General features: G+C 36.2%; 1 protein-coding gene across 1 annotated transcript in view; it reads left to right on the forward strand.

The window, feature by feature from the left end:
• Nucleotides 1-21,685, forward strand: part of stk32c (serine/threonine kinase 32C) — a 97,531-nt gene extending 75,846 nt beyond the window's left edge. The window contains exons 5-12 of the mRNA XM_014469477.2: nucleotides 1,639-1,676; nucleotides 3,696-3,785; nucleotides 4,919-5,022; nucleotides 5,220-5,336; nucleotides 9,287-9,412; nucleotides 10,868-10,996; nucleotides 15,969-16,036; nucleotides 17,498-21,685. Of these exons, the coding sequence (XP_014324963.2) occupies nucleotides 1,639-1,676; nucleotides 3,696-3,785; nucleotides 4,919-5,022; nucleotides 5,220-5,336; nucleotides 9,287-9,412; nucleotides 10,868-10,996; nucleotides 15,969-16,036; nucleotides 17,498-17,693 (868 nt within the window). The 3' untranslated portion in view covers nucleotides 17,694-21,685. The remainder of the gene's footprint in view (nucleotides 1-1,638; nucleotides 1,677-3,695; nucleotides 3,786-4,918; nucleotides 5,023-5,219; nucleotides 5,337-9,286; nucleotides 9,413-10,867; nucleotides 10,997-15,968; nucleotides 16,037-17,497) is intronic.
• The last annotated feature ends 330 nt before the right edge of the window (nucleotides 21,686-22,015 follow it).

The following is a 22,015-nucleotide window of genomic DNA, read 5'->3' on the forward strand; positions in this document are numbered from 1 at the left end:
TTTTGTTTTTTGCACCAACTTAATGAAGAAGGGTCTCTGGTCTCCTAGCAACAGTCAGCTGTCACCGTGCCCAAGGAGGTAAAATTAGTCTTATTAGGGGAAGGGAGGAACCAGAGAAGTCCTCGTGTTGCTTTTTCCTCGTATTTCACCGATTTCAATAAATCACTTCTGGATTTAAAGCTGCAGTTTGTAACTTTTGTAAAACTATATGTTTTTTTACGTATTTGTTAAAATTGTCAACATGTCATATGAAACGGAAAATCTGAAAAAAAAATCAGTCTCTTCCCCCTCCTGCCTGAACTTTTACTGCCATCTGAAGACATGCACCCGACCAAAAACAACCAATCAGAACCAGGAGGAGGATCTTAGCGCTGCCAGTCATCCTCATGTATGGACTGCTAAATGTGCTAATAGCGGAGGAACAACTTACTGTTCCATCTGTCGTCCTGCTAACTAGCTTTAGCATTCGTGGCAGGCTTTTATAGATGCAGCATATAGCAGAACATAATTAACAGTGTTAAGTCCCGCCTCCTGGCTCTGATTGGTTGTTTCTAGTTGGCTCATGCCAGCCCCCACAAGATGCCACTCTGGGCGGTTGCCCATGTCGCCCATATCAGAAACCGCCACTTAATCAAGGACAACTCTAAGCAGGTGGGTTTTAGTCTCTATTTAAAGGAACTCAGTGTTTCAGCTGCTTTGCAGTTTTCTGAAAGTTTGTTCCAGATTTGTGGTGCATAGAAGCAGAATGCTGCTTCTCCATGTTTGGTTGTGGTTCTGGTGCAAAGCAGACCAGAACCAGAAGACCTGAGAAGTCTGGAAGGTTGCTATAACAACAGACCTTTAATGTGATGTGGTTCATTGATTAATAAACTAAATAAAGTATTTTAGAGTCTATTCTCTGAGCTACAGGGAGCCAGTGTAAGGGTTTTAAAACTGGGATGTGTAGTTAATCTATATAAAGTCTAACTTTTAAATTAAAAACTAAATTTGTGATGAAACCCTAACGTATTAAGATCCAGCGGTATGTTGGATGAGTCTCCCCTCCCCCTCTCTCCTTCAAGGCTTTTGCTTCAACATCTTTGTCAGACGCTCTCTGGAAGCTGCCTGTGTGTCTGTGCTGCAGTGTGACGTGAACCGTGATTAAACACAACAAGCGTGTTCACCCTGAACCACCCGGCGAAAGTCATGTGTTTAGCGCACGCAACCCCTCTGTAACTCGCTTGCTGTGAGGGGACCTGCAGATATTGTTGCACCTAAAGTCCCTCTGGCAGCGTACGAAATGAAAGAATCTCCTCCCTCTTTTGCTCTTACCGACACAGTATTGCACCAACACGTAATTCACACATGCATCAGCCTCCAACACACCTCCTACAGACTTTCACATCTACACATACTGTATATATCTCATCCCAGGCTTTCCCACATGTGATGACATCTTGCAGCAAGGTTTCAGAATGTGTTAGCTGCAAAGCAGACCAAACATGTTTAGTTAATGTAATGAGCATGAAACCCAACCTTTACTGCTCTGGTTGTACTTTAAAGAGGCTGTAAGAGCTGCTAAACTTCATTTAACTGTGTCTTAATGTTAAGGTGATTCAATCACATCTATGTTTTTTGTTTCTTCTGTTTTTCTTTCAGAGATGTAAAGCCGGATAATATCCTTTTAGATGAGCAAGGTAAGAAAATGACTGATTTGTTTTTAGTTGCGTTCTGCAGGATTCAATTCTGGGATGCTTCTGTTGTTTCCTGCTCTAACTTCAATTTGTGTAAACAATCATTTTTAACTTACAATAATTCAAAGTTTGCAACAATTCCCATTTAAAGCTTTGCAATAATAATATATTTTCTGTGCAAGAATTTTTTTTTATTATTGAAAAATATTTTGACATGCACTATAAACTATTTTATGAACCCAACGCTATTTCCTTTTACATGTTTTAGACAAAAGGTGTCCAAAGTGTGGTTCAGGGGCCATTTGTGGGCCTCAAACAGAATTCAAGGATGGCATAACTTTGTCTTTCCAGCTCAGGGATTTGATGCAGATTCATTTAAAAACTTGAATGTACAAGGCATCTAAAAAAAAGATCGCGAGGAATTAAAATGGAAAATCTGTTTATCTTTTATCATCGTTTTCACTTTAAGTTGAATTTACATTGAAAAGGAGAACATAGAGCATGTGACTTAATGAGCAGGAGAAGTTTATTTAGTTTATTAATTAAACTAAATAGTTTAGTTAGTTTATTAACTGAATAAACTCTATTTAAGTTTATTTGGTTAAATAAACTTACCTAAATAAACTAACTTTAGTTAAGTTAATTTAGTTAAACTTAACTAAATAAACGAGGAGATTGGAAAATGGTGTTCTTGTTGCTCAAAGCACACACACACAAACTATGTACAGAGATAATAAACCTGAAAAATTTAGCATATCATATCCTTTTCTTCTACTTTTCTTGTTCCATTGAAATATTGTGATTTTTTTTTTGTCAAAACTGAAATAGAAATGACAGAAAAAACAAGTTTAAAATTTATTTGAAAATAATAAAACGCTGGGATTCCAGGATTACTGGAAAGGCCAGAAAATTTGGACACTACTTCTTTAGGTGCATACTCTACATACTGTCTACTCTAATAATATTTAAAAGTAATCAATTGTGCATAACTGATCATCATCAATGTGATCATCTCTGTAAACGGTATTTGAAAAAACACAAACATCTGCATATCAAAGTATTCTAAAGTCAAATAAGACCTAAATTTGACCGAAACCAGGTCAAATTGGGTCAAACACAACGCTATATGTACAGCAGATTGGCTGAAAAAGCAAATAATCAAAGTGTTGTAATGGTCTAGTCAAAGCCTTGATCAAGACAAAGCTGCGGAGCGTTTTTGCTGCTGAAGCTGCTTCAGTTTTTACTCTGCTACATTGAAAAATGAACAAAACAAAACTTAGGGGTTAAAATTTGTGCATCTTTTTGCAAAAACTTCTATTTTGTTGTAAATAAATTCACCAATAAACTTCGCTGAACTATTTCTGTGAAAACTTTGATTGTATAGCAGCTGGCTATAGTTGTCTGTTTGCTTCAAACTTTTTCTTTTATATCTTCATATCATAATCCTGAGTAGAAAAGGCGTTAAACTCAAGCATGAGCTGTTACTTTACTTTTGCATTCAATGCCTCCTTTATTCTTTTATTCTTTTATGTAATCCAGTCCTTTGGTGTTTAATCCATGGGAACACATTTTCAGCTGCAGAAAAATCCATCATTACTTTAACAAATGTGCTTCTTACTGATGAGTCACAACAGTGACGATACAAAGAAGTCTGTAAGATTTAACTGAAGTTCAAAATAATGACTTCACACTGATCCGCTTCACTGAAACATCACTTTTTATTTATTTTGTTTACATTCTGGAGTAACAGTAAAAAAATATATATATATACTGCTTTTATTTATGTTTTCCTGTTAAAAGTTGGTGCAGAATATTTCTGAATCAGCTTTATTCTCCCAGTTTGTGCACATAAACAAGGAATTTGATATCCACTTTGCTCTCAAGAAAGGCATTTTAAATATAAAATATGTAGAAAGTAGTAATGGCGTCTGTAATTAATGAATCAAAATCAAAACATTGACGTCCCGGCATTAACACAAAGTAAATATATAAATGATGTTGTCCTTTGTTTCTGTTTCTCAGGTCACGCTCACCTGACAGATTTCAACATAGCGACCATAATAAAGGATGGAGAGAGAGCCACAGCGCTGGCTGGAACCAAGCCCTACATGGGTAACATTGATCCGCCATTGTGTCCTTTAAATAGCTGCTCCTTCTCTGCAAACACAGCTGTGCTCTGAGAAAAGAGTCGCCTGTATAAACTACGAACAGGAAAACTGGCTTAATGCCACTTTGAACACAGATAGAGGTTTGTTTCTAAAAATAATATATCCTGGATCAAAAAAAGTCTTTAAATGAACTCATTGGCATCTATGTGGATTTTATCATTTCTTTTCCTATTAACTTATTTTCCTGGAGTTGTTTTTAATAAACTGCTCCAAGTAAACATTTTGATAGTGACACAAATGTGTTTTGCAAACTTTACAGCATCGGTTTTTGCTGTGACAGTTCGCTTTGTTGAACCAGGAAATTTGGACTTGCTGTATTACCAGGAAAAGAAATCTTAACAAATCTTAAGAACATGTGGTCAATTCTCAACTGGAAACCCAAACAGACTGTAGCTGTGTGTACATCCAATCGTCAAGCGAATTTAAAATGTTGCAAAAAAAAAAATGCGAATTTGGCGTGGTTCCATCTTCTGGTTTGGAGTGAGTCAACCAGACGAATTGTGTCGGATGTTGATGTTAAGCTTGAATGTAATAAATAGAAATTAGAGGTTGCAAACGAGCATGAACAACACATCTTAGAAAAACTTAGAGTCTGAGTTGGAAGTTTGGACTTTCGTGTCACTGGTAAGGCAGAGACCCACCTATAGATTGGAAAGTTTGCTACGTCAGAATTTATTTGGAAAATATTTTTCTATCTCTTCTCTTTTGGGAAAATCCAAAAAACACCGCAACCATTTGTGAAAACTTATGAGTTATTACACATTAAAATGCGCAAAAAGAACATTGATGCAAACAGCCTGTAATATAAAACTATGCCACCATTACAAATTTTGGTACTGAAGTCGATTTTTATCATGATTAAATAGTTTAAATGACAAAAAGCTGCAAACAAAAAGTCTAAAAATGTGGATGTATCAAACACATTGTGTCACTGCCGAAATCTCCACCGATGGCTGTAGATTCTTTGTTGAAGGTGCAAAAGGAAGTAAAGGCTGTTTGTTCTACATTTGTGTGTTATAGTTAGTAAAACCAGACTTCTTTTCTACGCCAGACTTGATTTTTCTGCTTTTCTTTCAGCTCCAGAGATCTTCCAGTCATTTGTCAGCGGAGGTACAGGCTACGCTTTTGAAGTCGACTGGTGGTCGTTGGGGGTGACGGCCTTTGAGGTGCTGCGTGGATGGGTGAGGCTCTTTGAGTTTCAGCTTGGCAGATATTGAACAAGAATTGCTTGTTCTGAATGCTTTGTTCAGTTCGTGCTGTTTGATTTGTTCTATTTGTTTTATTAATTCTGTTCATTTTGTTCGTTCTGTTTGATTTGTCCATTCTGATTGTTCTCTTTTTCTGTTTGTTCTGTTGGTTTTGTTGGTTCTGAACCCAGCGACCGTACGATATCCATGCCAGCAACTCTGTGGAGTCTCTGATCCAGCTCTTCAGCACGGTGAGCGTCCAGTACAGCCCGGCCTGGCCCAAAGACCTGGTGGCACTACTGAGGAAGGTGAGTTCCATCCAACCAGCAGAGAGCAAAGTCAGCGGTCTGGAAGTACTTCAATATGTCGGGTTTACCTCAGGCTTGTACTTCAGGTAATTTGGTGGTTTGGATCGGACTCAGACAAAATGTCAATAGACTCCCAATCTAAACTCTACTGGGAGCGCTGTATTCAGCAAATGGAAAATGGCATTAGATAACTGGGACTTCCCCAGATGAACACTAACCTGTCGCTGTGATCCCACAGCATCGTCATAAACCTTCACCAGTTCAACTAAACATGAACTGGATAATCCCAAATCCCTTCTCCCCATCAACAACTGGAAGAAAACAACACTGCCTCACCTGAATCCAAAGTTTGGCAAGAGGTTGGAATTTATTTTCCAATATTTTCCTAAAAAACAAAAATGGCATCACAAAATCACTCTGGAAACTACATTTTATGAGTACCTGTACACTCTGGCTCTAAACAAGTTCAGTTATCCATTTGTCTTCCTTATAAACATAAAAGATTTGTTTTAGGACCTAAAGCTATTTTGTAAATTTTGGCCTTCAGGAAAGAAACATTTGTCAAATTAAAGCAGCATAGCAAGATTTGGTGGTAAAGTTATTTTTTTGCAAAACCATAATTTGAGAAGCTCCGATATTTGCAGTTTTGTTAATATTGGATTACTTTAAAAAGCAAAATTCTGGAACATTTTTTAGCATGTTATCGATTTGGGTATAAAAAGAAAACAACTTTTCTCACACTAAGTTTAGCAGAGTTCACAGTTACATGGAAATGTCAGTGCAGATTTCATCATCTTATTTTTAGTCAGCGCTGACCTTTTGTCTTCTCAGAGAAAATCGAGCAAACAGCCCCTGCAGCGCGGCGCATTATCTGTCAGTAATTAACCTTGAATCTTTGGGTTAGCTGTTGTGGAGTTGAGCTTTCTCTGCATCGTTGACGTTACAGAAGCCTCACTCTGGGAAGTAACTTTCCAACCTCAAGGGGACTCAGTATTTGCATAGTATCTCTAAAATTTAATGAGCGATGGATCTTCGCTCTAACTAATTATGCTACTTATTAAAGAGGGAATCAATTAAAGTATTACGGAGTGCTAATCGAATTTTCATCTCATCCTAAGTTACCGAGTCTTCCTCGGAAAGACGATCAGGGCGGACGTGGAGGTGATGCACTGAGATGGAAACTGAGTTAAGAGGGAGGAGAGGATTTGTGTTGAGAGGGGGAACGTCGCTGGAGGCAAACAGGAAGAGTCGAGACCTCCAGGGCAACCAAGGAAAAAAGCGACAGATGGGAAGAGAAACATGCATGAGAGGAAAAGTCACCTCTTTCCTCTTCTGCATACGTCTATGTGTTAATAATCAGCACACCAAGGAATACAGCTAGCTGAACATTAACGCTTGAAATCAGGGTGGCCTTAAATGTCTTAAATTGTTTTAACTAAAATTGAGGCATTGAAATTTCTTAAATTAATTTTAAAACATGTAATTTGCCCTTAAATGTTGTGACAGGACTATTTAATCTCCTATATTCTGCATAGCGTTTTGTTGTTTTTTTCTCTTGTGGTGCTTTTCTGTCAGGAGAAAGTTTCAGTTTATTTTGTTAAATCTACTTTATTTAGAACAAATAACTTTACATGCAAAGATTTTCAACACAAGTAAAATTTGATTATAGTAAATAATCAAATTTACTATGAAGATAACAGGCTTTTGTTTTAGTGTTACTCAGAGGTCTTGCAATATCTTCAAAAATAAAAATAATAAAAAATAATTTTAAAAAAATTTATTTATTTCTCCATACAGGTCTTAAATTTACAACAAAGCATTAGGGCCATAAAATGAATCAATATAAAATTACAATGATAAAATTGTAGCATTATGAGAATAAAGTCGTGCACAAATAAAGTTGAAATAATACGTGAATGAAGTTATAATATTACAAGAATGAAGTTGCAATTTTTGACTATTCTCAAAATATTCTGACTTTATTCTAGTATTTTTTATACTTTACTCTCTGAATACAATTTTATCCATGTGATATTGTGACTTTATTTATAATTTTATTATTATTTTACTTTCTAAGCATGACTCTGATGCTTTGTTGTATAAATTTAATTCATAAGGGATTTAAAAAATCTTAAATTCGAGTTGATGAAAACCTGCAGAAACCCTGGAACTGATATACAATAACAACTGTAAATTGTTCACTTAGTGTCAAAAAGAAACAGACGATCTGGAATCATGCAGACGTTTATTCGTCTTTAATAAAAGTCTTCCAGTAAACATAGGAAATAAATTCCAGAGGATGTTTTACAGTGCGAGCTTCAGTGCCTTCGTGCGCTGTCTGTCTCGGTGACGAAGTGCTCTGGACGGAGAGACGGTCTCTTCCGCTCGGCTGCTGATCGATTACCGTGTCTGGATTCCACCCAGATAGACCTAACCGGTCCTGCAGGAGAAAAAGTGAATCATCCTGCGACCGAAGGAAGAAAATAAAGCACAGGAAGAGAGTAAACATGACAACCAAAGCCACTTCCCATTATCACTTCCTGCGTTTAGCCCCAGGTGAAGGATGAAACACGATGCATGCTATTAAAATACAAACAGCATATTTATCGGTTTTTAGGCTCTCTGGGGGAAAAAGCAGCTCTGTTTTCATATGACAATGCATATGAAAGTTTTTCTTCAGAAAGCATCAGTGGCGCAAATGTTTTCTGACGGAAATTTGAAGGTTTGATCTGGAAATGACGTCATATTCAACTCGTGCTGAAGAGATAATAAATCAGTTTCCTGTAGTGACATGAGCTGGCAAAGAAACCATAAAGCCGTAACTAATTATACAAATTTTCTGTTTTACCTTCAGTTTTAACATTTAATTCAAAATAAATCTTTGCACGTCAGCTGTATTGAGATGGAGTCACAGTTTTCATCTGCTAAACCCGAGTCTGTGGCTCTCTCCATATGTTAAACAATTTCATTTTGTGTTTTTTTTTGTTTGTTTTGTTCTTTCTCTCACAAAATATTGAAGGTAGAACTGAAAAGATGTGTTTGCAAATCACAAATTAATCAAACAGTTTAAAGGGAAATTATACCAAACAATAAGTAAAAATCTGCAAATTTATAATTTAGAGGCACATTTTTGTTGTCAATTAGGAAATAAAAATTATTTTTATATTATTAAAACAGGAAATAGTTGGTTTAATGTCGGACTGAAACGATTAATCATGATTAATCAATTATTGAAATAACCATTAACTAATTTAGTAATCGATTAATCATTAACTGGAGTGCATCTATTGCTACAAATGATGAAGGACTGACTAAAGCAATGCTGTGTTGTTGAATTTTAGGCAATACTAAGTTTATTTTCATCTTATTGTATCTCTAATATTGTATAAAAAGGCTTCAGTAGTTGGATGAAAAAACTGCAGAATGCAGAAATATCAGATTAATTATCAGAATAATTGATAGAATAATTGATTATTAAAATAATTGTTTGGAAAACATATATAGAGTATGTAAGTAACTGTTTCATCTGTATGTATTATTTTTATTCAGCTGCTTTTAAATGACCTGAATTTGGATCACTGAAGTAAGAAAAGCAAAAGAAAATAAGGAACTTAGAGGACAGATTTCCAGGAGTTAATCAATATTTAGTTCATAAATACCAAAGTTACATGTTTTTATGAATGTAATCAGGGAAGCCATAAAGATTTAGAAACAAACCGTTTCTGTTGAATCCTGAACTGAGAGCTCAGCCACTTCACGTCTTTTCTTTCTTTTTCCATTTTATTTCACACCTGCAAAGTATTTCACCACTCAGAATGAAGTGTCTGGCTGTGATTTGGAGAGAAGTTGTGAAGGTGATATTTGAACTGGCAAGGCGATGTTAGTGACGGCATGTGTGTGTGTGTGTGTGTGTGTGTGTGTGTGTGTGTGTGTGTGTGTGTTCCTTCCAGCTGCTGACTGTGAACCCAGAGCATCGGTTTTCCAGTCTGTCTGATATGCAGACGTCTCCATACCTCGCCGCCGTCAACTGGGACGCTGTGTACGAGAAGAAGATGGAACCTGGATTCGTTCCTAATGTATGAAATGTTTTAAAACAATCAATATATTATCACAGACTCAAATTCATGTATCTAAAATTAAAGGTGACCTATTATGCCTCCGTGAATAGGTTCATTACAAAATTATTCTTAGAAAATTAGATTTTAGTCTGGTCCTTTCTGCCTCTTTTAAGATACTGTCAGAATGAGCCGTTTTAGGGCCTCTTGAAAAGCAAAAGTAGAGCCTCCTGCAAAACCTTGTTGCAGGAGAAACCTTGTTTCTTGTTGGTACGTCAACAACAAAACACTTGTCTTTTCCAGCAGCTATTGTTCAGTGCTAAAATAGCTGACCAAACGTGCTGGATGTTTTCTTGGGTTGCTAGGAGACGGCGGAGTTCCACTGGGGTTGCTAGGCAATGGGTTTGGCTTGCTCGGTGAAAGGCAGTGCCTGCCTATTTGTGACATTACATTTGAAGGCTTTTGTAACAGGTTTTTTTCCCCCAAACACTAAAAAACATTAATTTATTGCTAAAAAAAAATAAATAAACGTCTGGCTGTGTTTTTTTTTTTTTTTTTAAACAATTGGGCCGTTTTAAAAGCAGCAGAGAAAATACGCTGCAAAAACACAAAAATCTTACCAAGAATTTTTGTCCAGTTTCTCATGCAAGTATCTTAGTCCACTTAAATTACGACAACACAAACTTACAAGTAATTTCTCAGCACTGGCAGATTATTTCACTTATAACAGGGGAAAAATGTCTGTTTATAAGTGAAATAATCTGCCAGTGGAGCTGTCACTTTTTCATCAATATTAAGAAATTATTTACTTAAAACAAACTTCTATGTCTTGCTGAAAAGTTACCTGCAGGTTGACTTTGTTTTATTTCAAGTGCACTAAGACGTTTGCACAAGAAACTGGACCAAAATTATTTGGTAAGACTTTGTGTTTTTGCCATGTATTAGCAAAATTGTAAAAATGCTGATGTGTCATTTGCACAAGAAGCTGGACCAGAAATAATTTTTCTGCATATACGTAAGTTAGCTTGAAATACGTTAATCACGTGTCTTAAATGTTGTCATGGCAGGACTTTTTAATTGCTTGTATGTAGTTTTTCTCACAGGATTTTTTTATCAGGCTAAAATTTGAGTCACATGCAAACATCTTCATTAGCTAGCTGCTATTAAGGCCTTGCTAGCTGGCTAGCTAGCTTTTCTGCATCTATCATTGGTAATTACCTCCGCCCACTTCTGTTGCTAACCCGTACAATGCTACTTGCATTCTGTGGTTAAAAAACTTGTGAACATGATATAAAATGAGTAATTTTTGTTCTTTGTCGTTCATAATAGTCTTAAAAAGTGTTAAATCTGAGTGTGTAAGGACTCCAATATAGCGAGCAGTTACTGTAAACTCCATGTTTGCTTCCTGTGTAGTTCTGTGTCTGCAGTTCCTCCGGGTGTCTCTCTAATTATGTGGTGTTCGTCTCCCTCCCACAGAAAGGTCGGCTCCACTGCGACCCCACCTTTGAGCTGGAGGAGATGATCCTGGAGTCACGACCCCTCCACAAGAAGAAGAAGAGGCTGGCTAAGAACCGCTCTCGAGACAACAGCAAGGATTCACAGTCTGTGAGTCAGTCAGTCAGTCCTGCACACACAAAGCCGTGAAAAACAATGGCGATGAAATATCAAAGACAATTCTTTACAAATTTTAACTCAAACATTTCTGCTAAGATTTTTACATTATGAAAGTCATGAGCAAATGTGTGCATCAAAGCTTGTTTCTACTCCAGATATTTTCATTTCTATATTGCCAAAGTCTCATGGTAACTGAGAAAAAGAAGATCTGGTTCACATTAAAAACTAATATGGCTGAAATAGAGTCCATTTTGTACAATCTAATTATAAAGTCTAATCTGAATAAGGCCCAGTAATATGCGTTTCTTTTTTCTTTTTATCCAAATTACAATACAATCAGATCCTTTTAAAATATTAATATTTTTCATCCATCCAGAGCCTATTTCTGGTTATGCTTGCCGGGTCACAGCAGTTTGGTGACTCCATTTATTCCTGTTTTAATTTAAAACATGTTTCAACTGCATTCAGAAAATAAGACAGAAAGCAACAAGGCAACAGTTTTACTGTTAGCAACACATTTTCTACAGTAGAATAGAGACTAGAACTATATATTTAATTAGAGATGCACCGATCTGATATTAATGTCAGTATCGGTCCAGATATTGATAAAAATTCAAGTATCTGTGACAATATGTCCGATTCATAAGGCCAGATCTATTTGGTTTAATTCTATGCTTTGAAGGTTTGTTTCAGTTTATTTTTTAAATGTTTTCAACCAATTGTTTTTGTCAGTTTCAGTTTCTTTATTAGTTATTTTACGCTCCTAATTGCACTGACTGAACAAATTAAAGTTGTTTTTACATGTTTGACCAAATTTGTGAAACTATTGTTGCATTTAATTGTGCTGGACTTGAACAGAGTTATAAAATAAATTGGTAATTCAGTACATTTATACGAAAGAGGATTAGGGCCACTGAAAAAAAAAGAATTTTGACTTTAAAGTCAGAATTCTGAGATTAAAGTCAGAATTGTGAGATTAAAGTCAGAAAGTCAGAATTCTGAGATTAAAGTCAGAAAGTCAGAATTCTGAGATTAAAGTCAGAAAGTCAGAATTCTGACTTTAATCTCAGAATTCTTTTTTTTTTTTTTTCGGTGGCCCTAATCCTCTTCCGTACATTTAAGTCTGCGTTTAAAAGAAAAAACATTTCAAGTCAATTCAGAACAGTTTTTCTATATTGTATTGTACGATACCTCAAATATCTGTATCGGTATCAGAAGTGAAAAATGTTGATTGTTGCGTCTGTATATTGGATGTAAATAAATTGAGAACCAGATAAATGGAACAAAAATCAAAAAGTCTCCGTAAAGAGAAAGGAACATGTGCTTTAAAGAACATTGAGGTTAAAATCGACTCACATTAACGCCTTTAATGTTAAAGGATTATGACTCAGTGTGATTGTTCAGCCTAATCCACGTGTCAAACTTGAGGCCCGGGGGCCAAATCTGGCCCGTCACAGTTTTTAACGAGGCTCTCTAGCCGTTAGAGGATAACAGTGTGCTTAAATATTATTTTATCAGTCAAATCAAAGCAGTTTTTATCTACTTTCTGCCAGATCCAGTTTCTTGCAAATTTTTGTAGAAATTCACGCAAAATCAACAAATTCCTGCACTTTTTTTGCACTAATGCATAATTTGAGTTTATTGCAGATTTTTTGGGTTTAAGTGATGCTAGCTTTTTGGCTTGTACTAAACAGCTGTAGTTTATGTCAAATTATAGTCCATGATCCAAGTGATGAGGAATAATTTACCGTCATCACAAATGTTTGTAAATTAATACCACAAACAAGCAAATAATAACAAAACCAACCGCAAAACCCTGGAGGGACTGATCAGTGTGAAAAGATGGTCAATATAATTTAATTTTAAGAACTTAATGATGTCTTAAAAGCTTGTTCAGGGGTTTTATCAACACATTCTGACACAACCGGCCCTTTAAGAGCGTCCATGATCTTGCTTTGGCCCAAAATGAAAAAGATTTTGACAGCACTGGTCTGATCTTTCATTAGTGGATGTTTGAGATGATCCTCTGTAATGGATTTTACCCCAGGAATAACTGCAGCACATTCTGTTACGTAGGAGGATTTGGGAGCTGTGAGGATGAAGACAGGATTCAAGATGTTACTGCATCTGTTGTCATTCCTTTTCATCTTAAATCCTACATTTGTAGCTTCATGCTGCCTTTTTACACTAAGAAACACTTTTTGTTGTTAAAATTGATCAGATTTTGTTTTGTTGCATTTTTTTTGTGTGTGTAATTTCCAATTTTTAAATGACTTTTGTATGTAGGTGATCAATAACTGCTGCAGGAGTCGTGCTGAAATGAATAGTATACTCCAAGAGTCTGTGCTTGGCTGGGATAATAATAATGCAGCTCAGGTCTCCTGTAAGGCACTTCCTGTCAAAACTGCATATTTTTAGTTTGGCGGTGAGCCAAGCTCCATTTTTTACCCTCAGCTGATATGAATTGCTTCTATTCTCTGCTCTGCAAACAAAATGAATAAAAGAGCGCTCCAGTAGAGAGCATGAAGAGATACTTATTGTTAAAGTGCATAACCTGCTGACACTGTGCAGCTTTCTGCATGACTGACCCGCTTTTATTCTGGATTATACGTTCAATTTCAAAAGCATGCGTGATTCAGTGCAGCTTCAGTTCATTTTCACACCCGATGTCTTCTCGAGACATTTTACGAAACAGATAGATCCGTTTCAGTTTTGCTTCACATCAAATCAATCTAATTATTTCCAGTAAAGAGGCACACTGTAAAAAAAAATATCTGCATATTTAAACAGTAATAAACAGTAAAATTGTGACAGAAAAAATCTGTAAACTAAAAAACTATTTAAAACTGTTGATTTGATGCAAGGTGGCCATAGATAAATTAATCGGTGAATACAACAATTTGTACATTTTATATTTGTACAAGTTTTATGGGGGTTTTTTATGCTTATTTTAGAAAAAAAAATCAGAATTTTTTTCGATAAGATAAAATATTTTCTCTTTTAGTAAAACATTACAGTATGAGACAGATAATCTGTGAAAAAATTTAGCTCCTCCCCATCTTCCCAGTGCTCCCACACAGTGAGTACAGTAATTTACAGTAAGTTATGGCAAAATACTGACATAAATATGGTGAAATGTAAATTTATACTGTAAAATTCTGGCTGTACTTTTTGTACTGTATTCATTTGGTAAAATTCTGGCAAACACCGCTGCTGGTATTTTACTGCAAATTAGTTACCTTTTCTTCTTCCTTTTTTTACAGTGCAGTGCTAACCAAAAATAACCAATCACAGCCAAGAGGAGGGCCTTAACGCTGTCAATCACTCTCCATGTGGCACTGCTCATTCCCTTGTACCCAACTTGCTCTTGGGTTCGTTGCAATTAGCGTAGCCTATCATGAATGCTAAAGCTAGTTTGCATAGCCACCGCTAACTGGAGATAAAGGGTTTTTCTGTAACAATAAGTTGTTTCTCCTCCATTAGCACATTTAGCAGCGAGTACATGAGCTTGATTGGCAGCGCTAAGATCCTCCTCCTGGCTCTGATTGGCTTTTTTTTGGTACATTTTTTCAGATTTCACAGATTATCTGTCTCATAGCAAACTGTCACAGCATGGAGACAGTTTCATATGTAAATATTTTTTATGAAAGTTACATTTATTATACATTATTTGTACAGTTTCATCTTATTTACTGCTCTGTATACATTGTTCTTTCAGCAAATAGCCATCTTTAAAGTCTGTATACTCCTGTTGACGATTAATTGATCACTAAATTAGTAGCCAATTATTTTAGTAATTGATTAGTCATGATTAATTTGATTTCCATTTTATCCCAGGCAAGTGCAGTGGCAGCTCAGTGATGAATTAGTATAAAGCTTATGACTGGCGTCACTATACGATACAATATTTCATGTTTTGCGGCTGAAGTCAGTATTCCATGTTTCAGCTTGAAGCAAAACAGAAAAATAAATCAGATTTGACTCAACGCTGTTTTGTTTAACTGGTAAGCCATAAATCAGAATAAATAAATAAATATTCATCTGCTTAGTTATTCTCCATAATGAGCCTTATTATGATCTTTAATTAAGCATTCACAGGTGTTAACTTTTGTTTGTGCGTTTCTCATTCTCAGTTTAATTTCCCCCATTAACCGTCAGCCAGAACTGTTTGAATCCGAAGCCATTGTTGGACTGTTTTCTAAAAGATTAATCAGTTAATTGAAAAATTTTTCATCTTATTATGCAACAATGGGAATAGCCGGCACTGATGGCATTTACTCCTCTAACATTTAGCGATCATTATAAGATTATTGCTGTAAGATGTTCTCCTAATTAAAAGGATTACACTGGAATGTTAAGTTCCAGATGGATAACAGTGACAAATCTCCGCTGGAGACTGAATTCAGGAGGATCTGTGGGTTTATTCGCTGTAAAGTGTTCATCCTAAGACCGGTCCTGTGATGTTTTTTAACTGCAGACCAGAGGTTTCCTCTCTGTATCAGAGAATCAGCCTGTTCTCATCAAACAGCCCTCATGACTGTGTTATTACCATCAGTGTGTGTGTGTGTGTGAGTGGCGGTTCACTTGTTATCAGGGCTGATCAGCATGTACAACAGCAGCCTTGTGGGAGTTGTGTGTGTGTGTGTGTGTGTGTGTGTGTGCGCGCTCATGCTGCATTATTACTAAGATTATTAAATTATGAAGCCTTTCCGTGCCGTTGCCCTGGGTGCTTTTGGAAATATGAGGTTCTATTTTTGTCCCAAGCCAAACATCCAATCTGAGGATGGCTTGCAAACAATTCACGAGTCGTCCTAAAAGGAACCGCGAAGATTGAAAATGACGAAACTCTGTGTCATTAGAAGGGAAGCCGACCCATTCAGGCTTTTCTGAAACAACGGAAAAGGTTAGCGAGCGTCGATTCATGAAGTTGAAGACTTTGTGTCCTCTGTGTGTCCGCCTGCAGGAGAACGACTACCTACAGGAGTGCCTTGAAGTGGTGCAGCAAGAGTTCATGATCTTCAACCGCGAGAGGTAAGAGGAAGAAAACACAGCTGGAAGTCAAAAACAGAGGTCACAAATGGCCCTTTTTTACCGTCTACAATGGCTCTTAGTTAAAAAATAGAAAAAACTTGCAAATGTTTTAAACAAATGCAATTTTTTAATTTTTCCCTTCAATATTTGTGTTGAATTTCCACAAAAAATGAACTAAAAGTACCAGTAATATCCTTTAATATACGTTTTTCCTTGCTGGACAATATGGCTGGAAAACATATTATGATATAAACATTTTATATCAGTCAATACTGATAATTATTGATTTGTGTTTTTTGCTTATTTGCTTTAAATATCTGAAATACAGAAACAGAGCCAGGACTTCTCCTATTTTATTTACAGTTTTAACTTCACACTGTTATTTTTGAAAATTTTAAAAGTTTTCACTTTTAAAACTCAGAAATTTTCAATGTCTTTTTTTTTCAAGCAAATTCTCAAATTTTTAAACTCAGAAATTTCTTTGTTGTTCTAGAAAATTTCAGATTTTTAGTCGGCAGAATATGTTAGAGTAAATTTCCCCCAAAAAATATTTTTTCCCACAAATTTTCAACTTTTGAAACTCAGAAATTTTCAAGTTTTCTTTCCTAGAATTCCTAAAATTCACCTAAAATTTCCTCATTTTTTTTCTAGCAAATTTTTAGATTTTCAGACTCAAATTTTCTTGTTTTTCTATAAATTTTCAGAGATCTTTTGCCAACAGCCATTTCTAGAAAAAGGAAGAGTAAATTTTCACCTAAAAACTTTTCTAGAAAAAATAAAGTAATTGTAACAATTTTAGGAAAATGTTCAAGTTTTTTTCCTAAACCTTCTGAAATTAATCTACAATTTTCTGAGTTTTTTCTAGCAAATTTTCAGCTTTTCAAAGTCAGAAACTTCCTTGTTTTTTCTTGCAAATTTCTGAGATGAATCTAGATATTTACTCCTCCTTTTCTATCTACTAAAAGCCGTAATATGCCACAGTAGAATCTCGTGAATCATTTTTTGACACACTCCTATCTGCTAGCCAGCCTTGTTTTAAAACTGTGCTGCAAAGCTTTCCTGCAGAATATGCAGAGTTAATTATGAATAAAAGTGGCATAAATTATAGTAAGGTATTCCTCTTTGCAAGGTGCAGGGAAGGATATTGGTTCTGTTCTGCACTCAATTATTGCCTCATTTATTATTGACCAAGTCCTGCCACTGCAGTCCTACTGAACTCCCTCTCTGTGCAAGTGTCTTATTATATCCTATTGCTCTAATTAATGACAATCTACTGGTATTTATAATGAATCTAGAATTATGCGTAGCAGTGAAGAGCCCTACACGGTCTAATTCAGTCAAGTCCTGTAATTACACTCCACACTCATTACTGTGGTTTCTGTTTTTTTGCCGCTGCATGCAGCAGAGTGATTAGCACAGGGAGAAACACTGATACCAGTTATTTATTTTTCTACCTGTGAGGTTGAAAAGGCGCCAGGAGGAGGGCCAGGAAGAGGGCCAGGAGGAGGCCGGGGGCGACGACCCCAGCGCTGACAGGGACGACGAGGCGGAAACCGGGGTCGCCGAAGACAACGCGCAGGATGCGGACCCAGAGCCGGAGTCCTCCTCCAAACTGAGCATGTGCGGCTCCGTGTGCTCGTCCCCCGGCAGCTGCTAGCCCACACAGCGACGGATCTGTCTGTGCCGTGCCAATAGATCCCCCCCTTCACCTCTCTCTTCTGTCGCCGAGGAAACGCACATGGAAGAGAGGGCCGGGTGGGCGAAATGACCCAAAATGGCTGCCCCAGTGTTCCGTCTCTTTTACTTTCCGTAGCATCTTTCTGGTAAGGCATGAATGAAGCAGATCCCCAGAGACTCTTTGTGCTCATAGAGTAAGCTCTAACTTCTATGCAATGTAACATTATAGCATGATAAATAAGGTTTTCACTCACTGGGAGGTGTTGATCGTAACCACGGTGACATCCTGAGCAACATCGGCCCACAGCTTAAAGCTGCAGTATATAACTTTTATTTAAAAATGAAATATGTTTTTTATATATTTGTTAAAATTGTCACCATGTTGTAATATGAGGCAGATAATCTGTGAAAAAATCAATCTCCTCCACCTCTTCCTTGAGCTACTAATGCCGTCTGAAAAAATGCATGAAAACAACCAATCAGCACCAGGAGGTGGGTCTTAATGGTGTGAATCAAACTCATGTACTCGCTGCTAAATGTAAAAATGGTGGAGAAGCAACTTACCTTTACAGGAAAGCCATTTATCAACTTTCACCAGTAGCTAAGCTAACTAGCCTGAACATTCACTACATTCTCTGCTAGCTGCAGGGTCACACAAGATTATGATTGACAGCGCTAAGACTCGCCTCCTGGCTCTGATTGGTTGTTTCTAGTTTGCACCAGGGTTATGATAGTTTTTAGTTGAGTTTTATTTTGTTGTGACCTTTTGTTTGTCTAACTCAGGTAGTCGTAAATAGTTTTTAGAGCGTGTTTGCTAGTTATCATTAGCTAAATATTAGTTTTAGTTTAGTTTTTATTAGTTGTAAATTTTTGTCATTATCTGGTTAATTCAAATAGGTAAAAGTAATATATTGTGATTATGCAGACATTGATTAGCCAATGAATGTTTAACAGAAGATACAATTTAAAAAATATATATATAAAATTATTAACTATTGCTGTCGTCATTTTGCAAAATTAATGTGATCTGCCGACAGCTGACGTAAACGGCATGAGTGGGAAAAAAAAAATCCATCAGTTTGAAATTTTAATAGGTTTATAAAGAAGAGAGCAAAGTATCTACAATTTCAGTGTATTTACATTAGCATGACATTTACAAATGCATGACGTAGCACCAGTTAGTTAAATTTTTCCACATTAATTACCGTTTTTATTTATTTTAGTTAACAAAAAATATTTTCTCAATTTCAATTTTTGTTATTTTGTTACTATTTTAACCTTGGTTAGCACTTGGAGAAAGTAGATTTATTCACAGATTAGCTGTTTCATATTATACTGTGACGACATGGTGATGGTTTAAACAGATATTTTAAACAGAAGTTGGGTTGCTTGGTTTGGTTGAGGCTCCTCTGGTTCTTCTCAAAGTCTCTGTGCCAAATCCGATCGGGACGACTCAGAAGCAACTCGGTTTGTTGTCGTCTGGGTTTCCGCTTTGCTCTCAGCCTCTTGTACGATCATGGTGGGGAGAGAGAACGCCTCCTTTCAGCTCCACAACTATTTATCTTACTATTCAACAGTCCAACATTGGGGCGAATGTTTTCCATCTCCCTTGTCTTAGAATAAATAACCTCAGATTGAAGGAAACTGCCTTAAAACCCTTCACAGGTTGATGGACACGACTCCAAGATTATTTCTTGGCATTGTGTTCGAAAGCATCTAAATGCCCCAGAGAAGCAAAATGGCTGCTCATTTTTCTGAAAATATACAGAAGCAGTTAGGCTGTATTTAGTTTTCCACATACAACTCTTACTTTTTGGCCTTTGACCCTTTTTTTAAGACTTGAGATGAGATTAAAATGTAACCGTGGGGCCTGGTAAAGACAAGATAATACATATTATGTCCTGATCCCTAAAATTAAAAGTGGGTGTTCTCCCTTTTTTACCATGATTATCTGTTTAATGCAAAAACACAAAATCTTATCAAGTATTTTTTTTGTCTAGTTTCTTGTGAAAATATCTTAGGTTTGTGTTATTCCAAGTAAACTAACTTTTAGTAAGATTTAGGAGCTTGTTTTAAATAAATTATTAATATTCATATTGATGAAAAAGTACTAGTTCAACTGGCAGATTATTTCAGTAGCTGTGTGTCCATTGATCATATTAATTTGACACTGAAAAATACATTTGCTAAATGAAACACATCATTTTCGGGAAAAAAAAAGTTTTTCAATAGAAAGTCTTGGTGCTAAGATGAGGTGGTTTTCCGGCCGTATCAAAATTGTTTTATTTTGCAAAACTGGAAAGGAAACACTTTCTTTCTGGTGTAAACCACGAAGAAGAAGAAGACAAACAGGAAGTGGCAGCAAGATTTTTAATAAATCTTTGCATGAACAAACTAATTTAAATGTCCTTTTAATTATGTTCCTTATTTAACAGAAACATTCAATTGTGAAATTGTAGGTTTTTATGAAATTAGTGGAATATTGACAAAGTTTTGCTGATATTTATCATGTAAATGCAGTATAACAAGAAACTAATACCCTTTGTTATAAGTGAAATAATCGGGCAGTGGAACTAGAACTGGGTTGCTAGGTGACAGGCTGGGCTTGGCTGGCGTTGCTAGGTGACGGGTTGGGCTTGGCTGGCGTTGCTAGGCAAGTAGAACTTGCACTTTTTCAACATTAAGGAATAATTTCCTTAAAGTAAGCTCCTAAATTTTGCTGAAAAGTTACTTGTCAGATAGTTTTGTCTTATTCAAAGTGCACTTAGATATTTAAGCTAGAAACTAGAAAAAAATATTAGAGTATTTGGTGTTTTTGCAGTGCTAAGTTGCCCGAATTCAGGGCTAAAGTGTTTGATTTCCAGTTGCAGCAGCTTCCTGAGTCACAGTTTCCAGTAAGTGTTGGTTGGTTTCATGTTCTTAAACCTGTTTAAAGTTGTGCCTGTCTATGATAATCAGTATCTGTTAACGTTGTTGCACCCACAGATGCATTATAAGATATTAGTCTGGTTTTTCCTCTCTAAGTGTGAACCAAGTTCGTTTGAAGCCTTTTTTTTTTAAGATATTAAGGTAGCTTAATTCATGGGAAATCAGTACTAATTACTGGAAAAAGGCCAGAATAAGCTCTGAGGATAGACTACAGCATTGTCAGCCTTTAAGAATCTATTTCAAAGCTGCTTTACTAGACATCATCCTATTAAGTGCTCAGTTAGGACAAAGATCATCTCCCCATAGGGCTTAGTTTGGGGCCTAAACGTGTAGCTGTTGGTTCTTCAGACTGTAGATGAGCTCTCACAGCGATGCTCGCACATTTAAGGTGGTCGTGTAGCAAAGAACTACCTTAAATTACCCCTCCTGGGCTTGATAATAAATAAAAAACAGTGTAAATAGCATGTAGTGTAGGTAATTAAACTCTCCACAGTTTTATGTGGGACTGCTAACTCTACGTGTAAACTGAGGGAAGAGCTTAGTGAAGCCCCGCCCCCTCCTAGCGCTTCACTCTGCTCCTCTCTCCAAGTGTGCAGGCACAACTTGTAGGCAAAATATGCCAAAGCTTTTCTACCATTTGCATAACCATTTCTAAGGAACTTTAAATGTCTGAATGTATGTTGTATTTTCTTTTTTTGTAGAACCCAAGGTTTGCTCTGTTTAATAGTCTGTTGGACAGTAATGTGGTTATTTCAGGTGGAGTGGTGTCTTGAATTTCTGGTGAAACAACTTGCAATTTTTGGTGTCTTGGGAATAGAAAAGAAGATTGATGCCATTTTTATGTCTGTGTGGAAAACTCTTACACTGCAAAAACTAAACCTTACCAAGTATTTTTGGTTTAGTTTCTAGTGGAAACATCTTAGCACACATGAAATTAGACAAAACCAACTTACAAATAATTTTTCAGCAACTCTAAATTATTGTTTAGAGTCCATAATTTCTTTAAATTGTTGAAAAATACTAGTTCCATTGGCAGATTATTTTACTTATAGGAAAAATGTCTTGTTATAAGTGAAATAATTTCCCAATAGAACTGGTACTTTTTCATCATAATTAAGGAATTATTGGCTTAAAACAAGTTCTCATATCTTGCTGAAAGGTTACATGTAAGTTAGTTTTGTCTTATATAAGATATTTCCACTATAAATTTGACCAAAAATACTTATCAAAATGTTGTTTTTTAAATGTATACCCCAACTTTTAATCCTGCAGATGTTACTGATTAAATCAGTCGTCCTGATCAACATGTATTAGTTAACATGTCCCTTTAGTGTTTAAATTGAGGTAAAATTGACCCCAAAATTATTCATACAA

The sequence above is a fragment of the Xiphophorus maculatus genome, chromosome 22, assembly GCF_002775205.1.
Source record: "Xiphophorus maculatus strain JP 163 A chromosome 22, X_maculatus-5.0-male, whole genome shotgun sequence".
NCBI lineage: Eukaryota > Metazoa > Chordata > Actinopteri > Cyprinodontiformes > Poeciliidae > Xiphophorus > Xiphophorus maculatus.